Source organism: Oculina patagonica, chromosome 2 (assembly GCF_052425735.1).
Source record: "Oculina patagonica isolate OP01 chromosome 2, crgOcupat, whole genome shotgun sequence".
Taxonomy (NCBI): domain Eukaryota; kingdom Metazoa; phylum Cnidaria; class Anthozoa; order Scleractinia; family Oculinidae; genus Oculina; species Oculina patagonica.
Window position 1 is genome coordinate 38,461,099 of NC_135759.1, and position 18,408 is coordinate 38,479,506.

Consider the following 18,408-nt stretch of genomic DNA (forward strand, 5'->3'; position numbering starts at 1 on the left):
TTACGGCCACGTGAAATAAATACCTTTACGTTACTATTGTTTGCGGCTACTAATTTTAGCGATTTTAGCGAGTTGGGCCAAAATCGCTAAATTTAGTACTCGCTAAAATTTGTCTCGGTCAAATTTAATACGCGTTAATTTAATACCCCCGCCCGCCAGAGGAACACAAAATTAAATACAGTGGCCCTTTTCAACTATATGACAACGTCAGAAGGTAGGGCAACAATTATGAAGGGTTGGGAGAGAGCTGGGATCGCCAGCATCGTGGAAAATATGTCTGATTTCTCTGACGAGGACGACTTTCTAACATTTGCAATTCACTTTGTTCTTTCTGACAATGGTAATGTCTGTTGAATTTTAAGTGACCTCGTTCTATTACTGAACATTTATTTCAATCTTAGCTATATATTAATTTTTTTTCGGAAAATCGCTAAATTTAATAGTCGCTAAATCTTGCTCATAAAAAATCGCTAAAATTAGTAGTCGCTAATAATAGTAACCTTAAAGTAAACGATGCCTTTGGGGCAAGAACGGGCCGCACCCGATTTGTGAGCATGCGTTTAGAACTCGTTCTGCATTTTTAGCAATCAGATTTGTCAGATTTGACAATGAATCGGTGAATCGCGGACTTCCGTTGTTGGAGCCGGCTACAGCTTTTGTTCCCTGGCGCAAATAAGAAGGATCATGGACTCTGGGGACTAGAATGTGTCTCACAGTCATTGTGTTATATGAGGTTTCGGAGCCATATTTGGTGATGGACAAGTTGACTCTACCTGTTTTAAAATCTGTACCAGAATCCCCTAGCTTGCCATCTTTGAACAACTTCCATGATCCAGCGGTATTATCCCACGTTGCGCAGATGTGGTGCCACTTTCCATCGTTTGCAGATACAGAAGTTTGTCTAAAGAGAGGAGTAGAAAGTTAGTGTCAGCATCATATAGATTTGTTCCTGTTTTCAGCTGTTAGATAGTTGTACCTTTCACCGTTATGAATTGCATATCATCAAAAAGCTGTCATGGGAAAATGCGTAACACTTTGATAGTGTAACATGGTTTGGTTAGAATCTTTGTTTCAGCACTGAGCAGCGAGGTGAATTGTGTTTAGATGTTATAAAAATGAGCAACTTGTTTAACTGTTTGGGTCATTTGATTAGCCAAATTAGCCCAGATTTCTCACAGATCAGTTATAGAGGCAATTACGGATTCGCTTGGAAAGTAATTTTCAATTTTAATTATCTGTGAAACGAGTTAAATAAAACATGTAAAACGCTGTGTAAAATTGACTTTGAAAACTTTTTCTAGTGTGACTAGGGTGTATGACTAATTTATATTAAAGGCAAATGGAATGTAAGCTTGCAAATGTTAATACCTGGAAGAGCCTGCCACCTCAAAAGAAAAAGCATTGTAGTTAAACAAGATCAGTTCGTTGTATGACCCAGGCACAGCATAGCTTAGTGGTGTTCCTTTATTTCCCGTATCAGTGACTTTCATCCACAGACAAATCGTCAAGGCTGTTAGGCTTGGCATGGCATTATTTATGATGACGTAATCACTGGTACCTTTTTTCGGGAACAACAGATCGTAGCCTAGGAAAGAAATTTTACACAAAAAATCATTTCTTTCTGTTTATCTTGGAGAATTTCAGCGACAAATGGGAGTATTTTCCTGCCAAATAATGCCACAGATCTTGTTAAACATTAATCTTTAACTCCCAGAAATTAAGTTTCGCACTTGAAAATCGTGCATTGTACCTTATAGTCTTAAAATTTGCTGGATGCTTTTAAACAATGGAACGAACATTGACCACTTTAGTGTTTTTGCAGAAGCCCCAATGAACGCTCTAAGAGAAAAAGAAGGAAAGTACTACCCCCGGGAGTTAACGCGCTAAATTTTATGGAAGGGATCTCACCCATTCAGTCCTTATTTTCTCAACAAAACTTCAAATAATCAAAAATACTCCTGAACCAAACATTTGGTGTGCCTTGTAAAAGTAGCTGACACTTTGGCTTTGTCTCGCAGTTGCTATGCCAAATTTACCGCTAGTTATTAAGTACACTCTGCCAGAAAACCCCTCTCCCCCATCCAAATGTTGTATGAAAGGGCGTCCAAAAAAAATTTGCAACATTGATAGGGTTATTGGGGGGGGGGGGGGGGGTATTGTTAAAAAAGAGGGACGAAAGAATGAAATTGCAGCAAATAACAATGAGTTAAGGCCTAAAACGAAAGCGTGTCGACACTTTTGTAACTTGTTGTAGGTTAATGAGTAGTTTAATGCCGTGGGGTTTTGGCCCAACCGTAAGGCCAAAACTTGAGGAGGCATCACCGTAGTCCGAACGTTTCTATAGAAATACTTACAGTATGAATATGCCGTCTGACCGGACGAAACCCCTTGATGGCAACAGTAATTGCAGATTTACAGTTTTAAATGAGCAGAGTCAGAGATAGGCAGAGTTTATCTCCAGACTTCGGCGTAAAAAAAAAGTTGACGTTTAAGTTGTGTTGTCGCCAGACTTCAAAAATTACAAATTGACCCAAGATGTTGTTTACCTGTATGCAACGGTATAATAACAATAAAAAGCGTCAGATACGTCCGATCTAAAATACCCATAAAGCCAACTGTAGCTTACCAGTTGACTTGAATGGATAAAAGACTCAAACAGTCCACCACCGGCTGAGATTTGGTAGACGGCTTGCGGCATTTGAGATACATAAAATTAAATTTGTAACTGAAACTTGTCAAGACGAAAACACAAGGGGTCCATACAAGCGGTGTGACTGTTTGTATGTTTAAAATATAAAGATATGTAAAAGAATATCGAAAGGCATTTATTGTCTTTAAAAAAGTGCGAGTAATGTCTGCAATGAAGCTCAAAAATAACCGTAAATCTACCTCATGTGCTTATTTTGTCGTCTCTGCGGCTCAAAATAGCGAATTTGAGTGGTTTGAAGGGTTTTGCTATTATTTTGAGCATAGTTGTAGACAAAAATCGAAGTATTTTTTACCACAATAAGTGCATTTCGATATTCTCATAAATTTCTCTACATTTTAAACAAACAGTCACATCGCTTGTATGGGCTCCCTGTGCATTTCCTTAGATAACACAGACCTACTTTTGCTTACTTTCAGATAGTCTATCGATAGAAGAACTAGGAACTTTCGCTTACCTCCATCCGCCTCCACTCTATGACAGTTATTTTCAATGATTTTTACTGAGCCTTTCACGTGATCTTTAAAGTCGCTCCAGTTGAACACGTTCCCCACCCCTGTCTGGCACGACTGAGACATGCGCATGATGTCTTGGTCAGTTATCACATGATCCCAGATGTTGACACCTGTCATTTCACCGATGAAATTTTGAGTGTCACCAAATTTTCCTCCCAGAGAGTCTTGCTCCTGTGCTAGTACCAGCGCGCCACCGCCAGGGATCACGTGACCTGTGGAAAAAGACGATAAATTGGACCACTCGTTATCTACTTTTCGGGATAACACTGCAACTTTAGGTATGTTGCTTACATCCTCGTCCCCAGCGCCCGCATTCCGTATGGTCTGCGCTGTGGATCACGACTTTCAAGCCGCACTCATTCTCTTCCACAGAGCTATGTTTCGTTACGACCACGTGAAATAAATAAACAATGCCTTTGGGGCAACAATGGGCCGCACCCAATTTGTAAGCATGCATTTAGAACTCGTTCTGCATTTATAGCAATACTTTTTGTCAAATTTGAAAATGAGTTGGTGAATCGGGGACTTCATCCTCATCATCATCATCATTTTATTTATTTGCCACTTTAGAATTACAAATACAAATAAATTAAAAAAATAGGGCGAGGAGACCTCCAAGAAACCACAAGGCTTATGGGGGAGGCCACCTCGGGTTAGTAATAAGTTTGTAATTTCGCTGTGAATGTGCAGCTAGGCCAATTTCAGACTCATTTTATTAGAAATTTAATCATTTTTTTCTTAAAAGAAGAGAAGCTACTCGAACCAGTGATCGATTCTGGTAGAGAATTCCAAATTTTAGGACCCTGGAAAAGTATTGTAAACTGCTTTAGATTTGTACGACAGTGATGTGGTCGATAACACTTGGCTATTCTTGTATCATAACTGTGTACTTGACTACTAGTAGAAAACAAATTGTGAAACATCGGGGGCAATAATTGGTTATGATAATAAAACATAAATTTTGCTATTTGCAATGCATTGACTTGGAAGATATCTAAGATGCCCAGTTTAGCAAATAAGGGGGCAGAATGTTCTCGATAGTCTGAGTTGGTAATAGCTCGCACAGCACGTTTTGACCACCAAATTTTGTTTCCGGTGTCGGCTACAGCTTTTGTTTCCTGGCACAAACACGAAGCATCGTGGACTCTGGGAACTAGAATATGTGGTATAGGCATTGCGTTATACGAGTTTCGGAGCCATATTTGGTAATGGACAAGTTGATTCTACCTGTTTTAAAACCTGTACCAGAAGCCCCTAGCTTGCCATCTTTGAACAACTTCCATGATCCAGCTGTATTTTCCCACGTTGCGCAGATGTGGTGCCACTTTCCATCGTTTGCAGATACAGACGTTTGTCTAAAGAGAGCAGTTAAAAATTATTATCAGCGTCATATAGATTTGTTCCTGTTTTCAGCTGTTACATAGTTGTACCTTTCACTGTTATGAATTGCATATCGTCAAAAAAGGTGTCATGGGAAAATGCGTAACACTTTGTTAGTTTAACATGGTTTGGTTAGAATCTTTATTGCATCACTGAGCAGCGAGGTGAATTGTGTTTTGATGCTATAAAAAATAACAACTTGTTTAACTGTTTGGGTCATTTAATCAGCCAAATTAGCCCAGATTTCCCACAGATCAGTTATAGAGGCAGCCACGGATTCGCTTAAAAGAAATTTTCAATTTTATTTATCTGTGAAACGAGTTAAATAAAACGCTGTGTAAAATTGACTTTGAAAACTTTTTTTAGTGTGACTAGGGTGACTAAGTTATATTAAAGGCAAATGGAATGTTAGCTTGTAAATGTTAATACCTGGAAGTGCTTGCCACTTCAAAAGAAAAACCATTGTAGTTAAACAAGACCAGTTCGTTGTCTGACCCAGGCACAGCATAGCTTAGTGGTGTTCCTTTATTTCCCGTATCAGTGACTTTCATCCACAGACAAATTGTCAAGGCTGTTAGGCTTGGCATTGCATTATTTATGATGACGTAATCACTGGTACCTTTTCTCGGGAACAACAGATCGTAGCCTAGGACAAGAAATTTTACACGAAAAATCATTTCTTTCTGTTTATCTTGGAGAATTTCAGCGACAAATAGGAGTATTTTCATGCCAAATGATGCCGCAGATCTTGTTAAACATTAATCTTTAACTCCCAGAAATTAAGTTTCGCACTTGAAAATCGTGCATTGCACCTTATAAACTTAAAATTTGCTGGGTGCTTTTAAACAATGGAACGAACATTGACTACTGTAGTATCTTTGCAGAAGCCCCAATGAACGCTCTAAGAGAAAAAAAAAGAAAGTACTACCTCCAGGAGTCAACGCGCTAAATTTTATGGAAGGGATCTTACCCATTCAGTCCTTACTTTTTAAACAAAACTTCAAATAATCAAAAATACTCCTGAACCAAACATTTGGTGTGCTTTGTAAAAATAATCCCGTTGGAGATAAAATAAGCTAAAGTAAGTAACGGATATCCGTTTTATCACCGCAAACAGACCTCAGACAGTCTTAGTCAAAAGTAGTTGACACATTGACTTCGCCTCGCAGTTTCTATGCCAAATTTACCGCTACTTTTTAATTTTCATGATCATCAAACTCCGCCAAAAGAACCCTATCCCCCATCCAAATGTTGTATGATTGTAGCAAAGGGCCTCCAAAAACAATTTACAACATTGATAAGGTTATGGGTGGGGGGTTTAAAAGAGGGGCGAAAGAATGAAATTGCACCAATTAACAATGAGGTGAGGCCTAAAACGAAAATGTGTGAACACTTTTGTAACTTATTGTAGGTTAATGAGTAGTTTAGTGTCGTAGAGTTTTGGCCCAACCGTAAGGTCAAAACTTGAGGAGGCATCACTGTAGTCTGAACGTTTATATAGAAATACTTACAGTATGAATATGCCGTCTGACCGGACGAAACCCCTTCATGGCAACAGTTATTACAGATTTACAGTTTTACATGAGCAGAGCCAGAGAAAGGCAGAGTTTATCTCCAGACTTTGACGTATAAAAAAATCGACGTTTAATTTGTGCTGTCGCCAGACTTCAAAAATTACAAATTGACCCAAGATGTTGTTTACCTGGATGCAACGGTATAATAACAATAAAAAGCGTCAAAAACCTGAGATCTAAAAGACCCATAACGCCAACTGTAGCTCACCAGTTTCGCATCTTTCTCCAAACCAACCACTCTGGCATTGGCAACTGTATTTTCCTTCTGCTTCGTTGGTGCAGTGCCCTCCATTCAAGCACGGGTCCGAATCACATGCCTCCATTGCTAGAGAAGAATGTTTAGAATCTGAACTTCCATAGGCTAAGTTATTAGTTTCTAAAGAAAATGTTAGATAGATAGAAGGACAGATAGACAGAAAGACAGATAGGCAGGCAGACAGACAGACAGACAAACAGACAGAGATACGGACGGACGGACGGATGGAACGATAGATATAGAAACTTTGTTAAAGTATCAAAACCTTATAGCCTGGGAGAATCCATACTAATTTAGGGACGCAAAGTAAATACATAGTTGTGCTGCCTCGACGGGCAACGCATTAGTTAATTATCAACTGGAAGCGCCCCAGTGACTGGAAGTTGATACATGTACAGTAAAGCCTTGCCCAAACTTATTTTCCCAGAAGTAATTTTAGAAAAAAACTAAAACTGGAAAGTGCCGGACTTTCAACGCTAATAATTTTTTCAAGATTCAACCAAACGCTGCCAAACTTTGCTAGTTTATCAAAACTTTATCTGGGAAAAATTTGATAGGATAGGTCGTTGTGTCGAAAACTTGACGTTACCATGGCAACGTTATTTTGACAGACCATTTTTCCCAAATTTGTAATTTTTGTGTTCCTATTGACGAAAAAATAACTTTAATGCAGTTATTTTCACCTTTTCAGGATTTTTTGCACCGTTTTATTGATTTTGAGAACTTTTCAGTAATTTTGGGTGGTTTTCTGACGTCTTGGGAAGGAATTGAAGTCCAAGAAGTTACGTGGGGGGGGGGGGGGGGTTGGGGAAATCCGCCCCCTCCGGTCTGAAAAGATCCAAAAAAGCCCGGTCTGAACAGGGTTAAGTATTAGTTTAATTACCAAAGGTTTATACAAGAATGGGAAATTCTCATGGTTGAGAAGTTTGGCGTGTGACTATGCATTCACCGCGCTAGGCCATTAATACAGAATTTTAAGGCTCGGTTACTAAGCCACGCCACCTTTGTCATCCAGGCAAATAGACATGGCGATGAGATGGTGAATGAAATTTCGCTCATTCGAAAGAAATCGCTTCAAGTTCGGATATTCAAAACACTGGGAAGGTTGGAAAATGATAATCAAGGCCTTTGCACCAAAAAGATCTCCAAGAAATGCGTCAAGGAATTAAGAGATCGTCAACACAGTTTTTTCGTAGATCACGCGGGCATGACAAACCGGTGTAAGTTTGAGTGACCGAAATTTTTCTCTTCGGGCCGGAGCTACTCATTTCAAAACGGAAATCACAATAGGTCATTGGTTACCAGATCACAATAGGTCATTGGTTACCAGATGAATGTCTTGTTCATATTGTTTCTATTGTTTCATTTTATTGCTTAACTTATTTGCAAATTGATTCGCATTCGATGTATTAAACTTGTGTTTGTTGTTTCCATGTTTCAGATCTATATTTCGTCCTTTTTGATATTCAACCTTTAAAAATTATACTAAAACCGTCACAGTTATTCGCCTCAGGCCCAGTGAACATATTCCCCAGTATGTCCCGAGCAAGCTAGGTTAATAAGTAGTTTAATGTCCCGAAGGTGTTTTGGCCCGAGGAGACATCATAAATAGAAATTACTTACAGAGTAAATATACAGTCTATATTCCGGACGAAACCTCGAGTTGGCAACGATAATTGCAGTCAACAATTATTGCAGATTTACAGTTTTACATAAGCAGAGCGAGACTTAGGCAGAGTTTATCTTCAGACTTTGACGAAAAGAAAATTTAACGTTTAATTGTGCTCTCTACAATTCACAAGGTGTCAATTAAGACGAAAGAAACAGAGTTTCTTTGTTCAAGAACGATGGCGAACATATCTACAAATTTGTTCGCGATGAACGGTTAGCAAGACTTATTCCAAAACCACCATTTGCCCGACATAAACTACTTGACTGGATAAAAGACTCAATCAGTCCACCACCGGCTGAGATTTGGAAGACGACTTGCGGCATTTGAGATACATAAAATTAAATTTGTAACTGAGACTTGTCAAGAAGAAAACACAAGGGGTCCATACAAGCAGTGTGACTTTTTGTATGTTTAAAATATAAAGAAATGTAAAAGAATATCGAAAGGCACTTATTGTCGTAAAAAAAAGTGCGAGTAATGTCTGCATTGAAGCTCAAATACAAACGTAAATCTACCTCATGTGCTTATTTCGTCGTCTCTGCGGCTCAAAATAGCGAATTTGAATGGTTTGAAGGGTTTTGCTATTAGTTTGAGCATAGTTGTAGACATCAATTGCAGTATTTTTTACCACAATAAGTGCATTTCGATATTCTCATAAATTTCTCTACATTTTAAACAAACAGTCACATCGCTTGAATGGGCTCCCTGTGCATTTCCTTGGATAACACAGACCTACTTTTGCTTACTTTCAGATAGTCTATCGATAGAAGAACTAGGAACTTTCGCTTACCGCCATACGCCTCCACTCTAAGACAGTTATTTTCAATGATTTTCACTGAGCCTTTCACGTGATCTTTAAAGTCGCTCCACTTGAACACGTTCCCCACCCCTGTCTGGCACGACTGAGACATGCGCATGATTTCTTGGTCAGTTATCACATGATCCCAGATGTTGACACCTGTCATTTCACCGATGAAATTTTGAGTGTCACCAAATTTTCCTCCCAGAGAGTCTTGCTCCTGTGCTAGTACCAGGGCGCCACCACCAGAAATCACGTGACCTGTGGAAAAAAGACGATAAATTGGACCGCTCGTTATCTACTTTTCGGGATAACACTGCAACTTTAGGTATGTTGCATATATTCTCGTCCCCAGCGCCCGCATTCCTTATGGTCTGCGCCGTGGATCACGACTTTCAAGCCGCACTCATTCTCTTCCACAGAGCTATGTGGCGTTACGACCACGTGAAATAAATAAACGATGCCTTTGGGGTAGACTTGCTCCAAGTCGCTAGTTTGATTCTTAGGAGACCACTGAATACAGAAACGGAGGGCGCGCGTGGGTATGAAAAACAAAATGGCGGAGGATCGTGTCGGAACGAGCGACTTGTCTCACCTGCAGCGCGCCAATTCTGAAATGTGGCGTCGCCGGTGGATTTTTTCACCGGTGGCGCCATCGAGATTATGTCAATCATATTATTGCGTGCGAACTTACTGAGCGCGCGCTGCTCGCCGATTTAGCGCGCTCTGCTCGCGAGACACGGTTGCATTTTTATCTCTTTAGCAGACTTGTTTCCTTCCGACATCGGCAGTTAGACCAGTTTTTGAACAAACAACACAAATGTGTTCTTCTGTGCCTATCCCTTTTCAATCTTATAGAAATGAGAGAGCTTTAAAAGCCATGAGTATCTTTTCCCACAAAAAAGAGAGGAAAATCTCAATTTTAACACACGCATTGGCGCGCGTCAACTGCACACGGCGCACGAAACTGACGTCAACACGGTAAAAGAAACCAACTCAATGCGCACCAAATGATGCATTTCTCGCGACAAAAACATCAGCCAGAATCGATTTCCTGCAAGTGACACATTCCTCGACGCACGAACAAATAAATTCCGCGCGGTCACTCGCGCGCGATTTCAAAGCGAGCTTACTCAAGTAACTCTATCGAAACGAAACGAGCGACTTGGGACAAGTCTACCTTTGGGGCAACAATGGGCCTCACCCGATTTGTGAGCAGGCGTTTAGAATTCGTTCTGCATTTTTAGCAATCCGATTTGTCAGATTTGACAATGAGTTGGTGAATCGGGGACTTCCGGTGTCGGCTACAGCTTTTGTTCCCTGGCGCAAACAGGAAGGATCGTGGACTCTGGGAACTAGAATATGTCTTATAGTCATTGCGTTATACGAGTTTCGGAGCCATACTGGGTGATTGACAAGTTGATTCTACCTGTTTTAAAATCTGTACCAGAAGCCCCTAGCTTGCCATCTTTGAACAACTTCCATGATCCAGCTGTATTTTCCCACGTTGCGCAGATGTGGTGCCACTTTCCATCGTTTGCAGATACAGACGTTTGTCTAAAGAGAGCAGTTAAACATTATTGTCAGCATCATATAGATTTGTTCCTGTTTTCAGCTGTTAGATAGTTGTACCTTTCACTGTTATGAATTGCATATCATCAAAAAAGGTGTCATGGAAAAATGCGCAACACTTTGTTAGTCTAACATGGTTTGGTTGGAATCTTTGTTTCAGCACTGAGCAGCGAGGTGAATTGTGTTTTGATGTTATAAAAATTAGCAACTTGTTTAACTGTTTGGGTCATTTAATCAGCCAAATTAGCCCAGATTTCACACAGATCAGTTATAGAGGCAACCACGGATTCGCTTTAAAGTAATTTTCAATTTTAATTATCTGTGAAACGAGTTAAATAAAACGCTGTGTAAAATTGACTTTGAAAACTTTTTCTAGTGTGACTAGGGTGTATGACTAAGTTATATTAAAGGCAAATAGAATGTTAGCTTGTAAATGTTAATACCTGGAAGTGCTTGCCACCTCAAAAGAAAAACCATTGTAGTTATACAAGACCAGTTCGTTGTCTGACCCAGGCACAGCATAGCTTAGTGGTGTTCCTTTATTTCCCGTATCAGTGACTTTCATCCACAGACAAATTGTCACGGCTGTTAGACTTGGCATTAAATTATTTATGATGACGTAATCACTGGTACCTTTTTTCGGGAACAACAGATCGTAGCCTAGGACTAGAAATTATACACAAAAACTCATTTCTTTCTGTTTATCTTGGAGAACTTCAGAGACAAATGGGAGTATTTTCCTGCCAAATGATGCCGCAGATCTTGTTAAACATTAATCTTTAACTCCCAGAAATTAGGTTTCGCACTTGAAAATCGTGCATTGCACCTTATAATCTTAAAATTTGCTGGGTGCCTTTAAACAATGGAACGAACATTGACCACTGTAGTATCTTTGCAGAAGCCCCAATGAACGCCCTAAGAGAAAAAAACGGAAAGTACTACCCCCGGGAGTCAACACGCTAAATTTTATGGATGGGATCTTACCCATTCAATCCTTATTTTCTCAACAAAACTTCAAATAATCAAAAATACTCCTGAACCAAACATTCAGTGTGCTTTGTAAAAGTAGTTGACACATTGGCTTCGCCTCGCAGTTTCTATGCCAAATTTACCGCTAGTTATTAATTTTCATCACAATCCGCCAAAAAAAGCCCCTCTCCCCCATGCAAATGTTGTATGATTGTAGCAAAGGGCCTCCAAAAACAATTTACAACATTGAAAGGGTTATGGGTGGGGGGGGGGGGGGGGTGGGGTTAAAAAGAGGGGCGAAAGAATGAAATTGCAAATCGAAAATGTGTCAACACTTTTGTCACTTATTGTAGGTTAATAAGTAGTTTAATTTCGTGGGGTTTTGGCCCAACAGCAAGGCCAAAACTTGAGGAGGCATCACTGTAGTCCGAACGTTTATATAGAAATACTTACAGTATGAATATGCCGTCTGACCGGACAAAACCCCTTGATGGCAACAGTAATTACAGATTTACAGTTTTACATGAGCAGAGCCAGAGATAGGCAGAGTTTATCTCCAGATTTTGACGTAAAAAAATCGACGTTTAATTTGTGCTGTCGCCAGACTTCAAAAATTACAAATTGACCCAAGATGTTGTTTACCTGGATGCAACGGTATAATAACAATAAAAAGCGTCAAAAACCTGAGATCTAAAAGACCCATAACGCCAACTGTAGCTTACCAGTTTCGCATCTTTCTCCAAACCAACCACTCTGGCATTGGCAACTGTATTTTCCTTCTGCTTCGTTTGTGCAGTACCCTCCATTAAAGCACGGGTCCGAATCACATGCCTCCATTTCTAGAGAAGAATTCAGAATCTGAATTTCTACTGAAATTTTAATAGGCTAAGTTATGAGTTTCTAAAAAATGTTAGATAGATAGACAGACAGACAGAAAGAAAAACAGACAGATAAACAGACAGACAGAAAGTCGGGACGGACGAACGGACGAACGGACGAACGGACGAACGGACGAACGGACGAACGGACAAACGGACAAACGGACAAACGGATGGACGGCCAGCCAGATGGATGGATCGATAACTTTGTTAAAGTATCAAAACCTTATTAATTTAGAGACACAAAGTAAATACATAGTTGTGCTGCCTGACGGGCAACACATTAGTTAATTATCAACTGGAAGCGCCCCAGTGACGGGAAGTTGATATGAAATAGAACAAATGCGTCTGGGAATTTACTATCTCGGTTTCTTTAAACTACTCAGCTTGTGAAAAAAAAACATACGCGCGTATTTCCTAAACTTCAAACTTTTTTGAGAGTAAAACGTATCCGGCAAGGGTTATATGTTCAGAAACTGTCTTGTTTTGGTTTCCTTTGTATTTTGCGTTGAAGTTGCTGTTGCTGATTTCATTTTCTGCTTATTACACTGACTTAATTACCTTGTTCGCTTTTAACACAAATGTCTTCATTTTTCTCCCAGCCTTCTGGGCATTTCTCAAGACATTCCCCCGTGTCAGCTTTCTTTACATAGCGGCATGCATTACAGTCGGTAGCCAGAGGTTTGCCCTTTGAGGTTCTTCGACATCCTTAAAAAAATAATAAAATAAAATCAAAGAAACCCAAAACGTTATTTGGACATTGGGACCTATGTTTAGCAATACTAGACTATAAGTTGTTTCATTTCACAGAAATCCAATTTATTTTTTCATGTAACAGGATGCTATGATCAATTGGAAATCGCAATGAATTACAGGGATAACAATGCTGTGTTTCATTAGAGATATTTCCTTACCTTGGTTTGGATCGCACAGCTCGTGACAATTTTGCACGCACATGTTCATTTCTTTATCAAGCACAGTGTCTCCTCTACAGTTGGCTTTGGTCAGGTGACGTGATATGATGTGCGCGTCAATTACCTCCAATGGCTTCTCCCCATTTCCAAATGAGTAGAAACGGACAGACGATGGATTGTCTCTGTCAATCATTGCCAAGTAGACGTCACCGAACTCAGTCGTCCCTTGACTTTTTCCGTACTCAATCACGGTGCTTGCTCTGGTTTCTTTTACACATACAAAGTAGGACTGGTAGAGAATATCAGAACCCAAGCCGACTGCGTTGACATCAACGGTGGAAACCATGAGTTTCTGAGACTGTTAAAAATGACAAGACATGAGTAATCAGCTATAAAATGAAGTTGCTTTCCGATTAAATTTACATACTTGGCATTCAAAAATCAATTGGCGGTTTATATAAACTTAAAATTGCTTCCTATATTTTATTTTACTTACTCACTTTTTTATTTGTTATTACTGGAGAATTTTTGCCCCGTGTGCGATTTGGACCCACCCCCTCCCAACCACCTGCACCACATAATTCTGATTAAAACCCAAGTAAAGGCCAAGTTAATGATTTGCGACCGCAATAACGACAAGGGAGAATGCGCGAGGGATACAGGCCATGTTTTATATGTATATACTCAAGAAATTAAAAGGAGTTTAAAAATTGAAATAAATTATTACGATACCAGATATGGTCTTTGTTATCTGACATTTGTGCATGTCCTCTGATCTATTTAGTTTGCGATATTTGGATTTCCCAAAGTTATAAAGTTATAAAGCGCTGCCTTGCTGTAAACCATAAAAAAGAGACCCTGTTCAATCTTGCAAATAAGGTGATCACCAGTTTTTAGTAATTTTAGCCAACTATATTAAGTATCAGTCTTACCTTAAATATTCCAACACCTGCAGACGATATTTGCACATAATACCACGTATTTTTCATTTCCGGAACTGCGGCGAATATGACAAACACAGTTCCCTTTGATGATGCCGTGAAGTGAAGACATTTTCCTTCTTTGTTGCTAGGGTCAAACCGTAAGGCGTTGGACCATTTCACGTTACATGGAAGGTAGCCAACTACCGTATCCATCTGAAAGATGTTTTTAGCTGGCCATTCAGCATGTGCCATAATCGTGCCAACTTTGGCCGGTGCCAAATCCTGAAAAGCTTCTTTTGAAGCATCGAGGTCTTCATTTGTCAAACTGAGATATCCGTTTCGTGGATTGTATGTCAAGACCAGTCCGAGGATGCAAATCTTATTATTTTCACCACCGTAACTGCACGAAGAAGTCATATCAATGTCGTCATGATTTGTACTAGCGAACCATTCACCGTTGAAATATCGCACGTACCTTTCCATGCGGGGCGTTATAGCAACTGGTCCTTTAAATGATCCGACTAGGTGTACGTTTGAGCTAAAGACAACCAGAAAAATCGTTTCATCTTTTATTATCGCATCCCAACTTGGTTTGCCGGCTTTTGCTTGAAACTTAAAATTCTCCGTCTGACAACCAGGTCTTCCAGCAGGTAGGGTTATGTCCGATACCGATATGGGACCCTAAAAGAAGAAAAAATTCAAAACTTTTACCAGAGTTCAGTAATAGAGGAAAATGGTTAGGAAACCTATGTTTAAGAGTAAGAACCTATTGTTTTTTATGTTGGACGGGTCACGACCCTGCACCTCTTTTGTTTTGCTTTTATACACTATGCATGAGTAACGTAATCGCAATGTTTCTATTGGTTGCATAAACACACGTCACCACCTATTGTATTTTGTCAGGTTTTTTGCAGGGTCAACCCACAAAATAGCGAACAAAAACATACAACAAAGAACTTTGCCAGGCTTTCTAACCATTTCCCTCTATCAACCATGCTTTTACAATGAGGAATGATTATAACGATTCCAAAATATCTTGCTGACAACTCTCTTTTAGGCGCTCTTTTAAGTACATTTACACGCAGTGCCACCCTTCTCATAGGATCCTACCTATTGGAATCCATGGGATTAGGATTTGTCTCTTAGAGATTTTGTGGTAGATACTGTAGTGTCGTGGTATTGCGTTACTGTCATGCGCACTAGAGTATTGAAAGGATTACTGCATTTACTGTGTTGGAGAATAAAGAACAAGTCTCCATAACAAGACTCCATAATTGGCGACGAGGATAACTCAAGCAAACTCCACTACATCATGCACTCCACTTTGTCGTCACCTTGGATCGAATAGACTGGGTAAACAATGTTAAATCATGTTTAGTTCTCTACACCACGTGCGCTGACCGCCATTTGAGCAAGCTGGGAAACCAAAGTTGAACACTAATATACTGTAGTCACAAGATTAAATCGGAAAATTACCTCAAAATATTACACGAGTCGATTACAAAATTGCCGAATCGAAAGGACGAATGTCTTACCTCCATTTCCTTCATTTTCCGTCCATGAAGACAATGCTTCAGTAGGCCCGCGTTCGAAAAAAAGGCTGAGACGTTTCGAAGTGTACTTCGTCGCTCATGACGTGAAAGAGGCAACTTGCAAAAGAGCGCTGCTTCTTTACTTCGCTGGTGAAGAAGACAGCGACATATTTGAAACTCTTCCAGATCGAGAGAAGAGAAGGACTTTGCGAAAGCAGCAACTGCTTTGAATGCTTATTTTCAACCAAAAGTAAACAAGACCTTCGAAATATACATGTTCAGAAATGCTACTCAGAATTCCGGTGAATCGCTAGATTCCTACTATACTGCACGTGAGGCGTCTGGCTCAAACATGCAAGTTTAGCAACGAAGATGAAGAAATCAAGTCGCACATATATAGTCCTGTCGTTTTCTTCACGATTACGGCGAAGAGCTCTACGAGAAGACATGGATCTCAAAGCCATACTCGACTATGGTCATGGTCTAGGAATGTCTGAAAAACAAGTTAAAAGCATCGAGGAACAGGAAATGTTAGCCAAAGTAGCGGAAGTCCAAACAGTAAAAGAGGAAAAGCTTAAGTTTGAAAACACGATGTGTTACAGGTGTGGAGAAAATTAACCTCACAAAGGAGGTGTCCAACACTGAATGAAACTGGCAAACAGTGTCACAGGAAAGCTTCTTCACCAAAGTATGCAGAAGCAGATTAACTTCCAAAAAAGGTACCGGTTGTGTAGCGGACAAGAAACATTGCGATGAATCCACCGATGAAGAATACACCTTTTCATGCGTGACAACTTGGGATACAACCGTTAACTGAAATTGACTCAGGAGCGGGAATGAATGTCATTAGACACATGCTTCTTCAATCAGCTGGAAAACCTACATTATACCTACCTCGAAGAAGATCTTTGGTTAGAGATCTATTGAGCACTTACCAATCGTTGACAAGTTTGAGGCCGAAATTAAGACCGGAGTGACCAGCAAATCGCCGGTCACGCAATTCTGCGTTGTTGATTGATTTGATGGAAATTTGTTAGGTTACGAGACAGAAACTGATCTCGAACTGTTTCACATAATAAACAGTGTGTCGACACCCAAAGTCGATAACATCGTTGAGGATTACAAAGATTGCTTTGGTGGGCTTGGAAAGATGAAAGGCAAAACTGCAAAATTACATGTTAATGACTGCGCAAAACCACTGGCCCAGAAGTACCGCAGATCATCATTTGACATCCGTGACCAAGTCGAGGGTGAGCTCAAACATCTAGAGGAACTTGACATATCATAGAAAAAGTTGAAGGTCCACGCCCCTGGGCCTCTCCGATAGTGGTGGCCCCAACGAAGACAGAAATATATGCGTCGATGTGAGAGCGGCTAATCAGGCTACCCATTGTAGATGGAGGAAAAACCATTGTAGTGTGTGCCAGCCGCTCACTCACTGATTGCGAAAGTCTCTACAGTCAAAAATAATGTTGTTTACAAGCCAGGAGCAAACAATCCAGCTGATTACACGAGTCGTCATCCGGACGCAAACAATCGCAGGATGCCCACCCTTTATCAAGTGTTGATGCCTATATTAACATTGTAACCAATAATGCGGGCCACCTTGCAGTTACGCTTCAAGAAGTTAAAGATGCGACAGCAGTTGATGAAACATTGCAGAGCCTAACAAGAGTGATAGCAACTCAAAAGTGTAACGAGGCTAGAAAATATGTCAGTCAGCACCAACAGATCAAACAGGATCGGAGCGGCCAGTATCAAATGGCGTGGTTCTAAGAGGAATCAGCATAAAAGTTCCTGAGAAGCTACGAGGTCGAATAATTATGCTAGCCCACAGTGGTCATCAGGGGATTGTCAACACGAAGCGTCTTTCGAGAGGTTCAGTCTGGATTCCAAGTAGTCAAAGGGTGCCTACTGTGTCAAGCTGCGAACCATGATCCAAAACCAGTATGTGAACCTCTATAAATGTCCCTTTTACCACTAGGCACATGGCAAGAGCTCTCCGTGGACTTCTGTGGGCCCCTTTTCAAGTGGCGACTACTTTGCTAGTCGTGACTGGTGATTTCAGTCGGTATCCAAAAGTTGAAATCTTGAGGTCAGCATCAGCAAAGGCAGTGATTCCTCACGTTGACAGCATCTTTGCCAGGCAAGAAAGCTCCGACGAAGTAGGAACAGATAATGGTCCACCATTCAACAGCGAAAGTTTTTAGTTGTTTGCCACTCAACTGAATGACTCAGAGCAAATGGAGAGCAGAGAGGATAATGAAGACACTAGAGAAGTAATTAGGACAGCCGTCATTCAAGCAAGAACTGGAAGCAAGAGTTTTTCACCTCAATTTCTTCGACAGTACACACAGTACAGAGCTACCCCTCATAGCACCACCGGAAAGTATCCTTCGGAGTTGCTGAATGGACGAAAACTCAAGTCCACATTACTTTTGGTGCAGTATGGTCAGACATCCCCAGAGAACAGACAAGCTTATGCCAAAAAAGGATAAGATGAAAGAGTATGCAGACAAGTGCAGCCATGCCAAAAGCACCAAGCTGAATGTTGGTGACAAAGTACTGATAAAAACAACCAAAACAGAAAAAGATGTCTTCACTATTCAAGCCTGAGCCATTTCAGATCACAGACAAGAAAGGAAGCATGATCCAAGATGGCATATTCTATGAAATCATATCACTTCATATAGACATCGTATTCAACCGGTCGCCAT

At 40.3% G+C, this 18,408-nt stretch overlaps 1 protein-coding gene across 1 annotated transcript in view; it reads right to left on the reverse strand.

Annotated features, from left to right (window-relative positions):
- The window catches only part of LOC144644632 (uncharacterized), a 117,329-nt gene that overhangs the window by 491 nt on the left and 98,430 nt on the right, over positions 1-18,408 (reverse strand). Inside the window, exons 25-37 of the mRNA XM_078504161.1 lie at positions 14,169-14,840; positions 13,237-13,594; positions 12,884-13,030; positions 12,167-12,283; positions 10,919-11,141; positions 10,333-10,460; positions 8,895-9,164; positions 6,385-6,501; positions 5,032-5,248; positions 4,450-4,577; positions 3,165-3,434; positions 1,369-1,585; positions 774-901 (exon numbers count right to left, since the gene is read on the reverse strand). Coding sequence (XP_078360287.1) covers positions 774-901; positions 1,369-1,585; positions 3,165-3,434; positions 4,450-4,577; positions 5,032-5,248; positions 6,385-6,501; positions 8,895-9,164; positions 10,333-10,460; positions 10,919-11,141; positions 12,167-12,283; positions 12,884-13,030; positions 13,237-13,594; positions 14,169-14,840 — 2,992 coding nt within the window. The remainder of the gene's footprint in view (positions 1-773; positions 902-1,368; positions 1,586-3,164; positions 3,435-4,449; positions 4,578-5,031; positions 5,249-6,384; positions 6,502-8,894; positions 9,165-10,332; positions 10,461-10,918; positions 11,142-12,166; positions 12,284-12,883; positions 13,031-13,236; positions 13,595-14,168; positions 14,841-18,408) is intronic.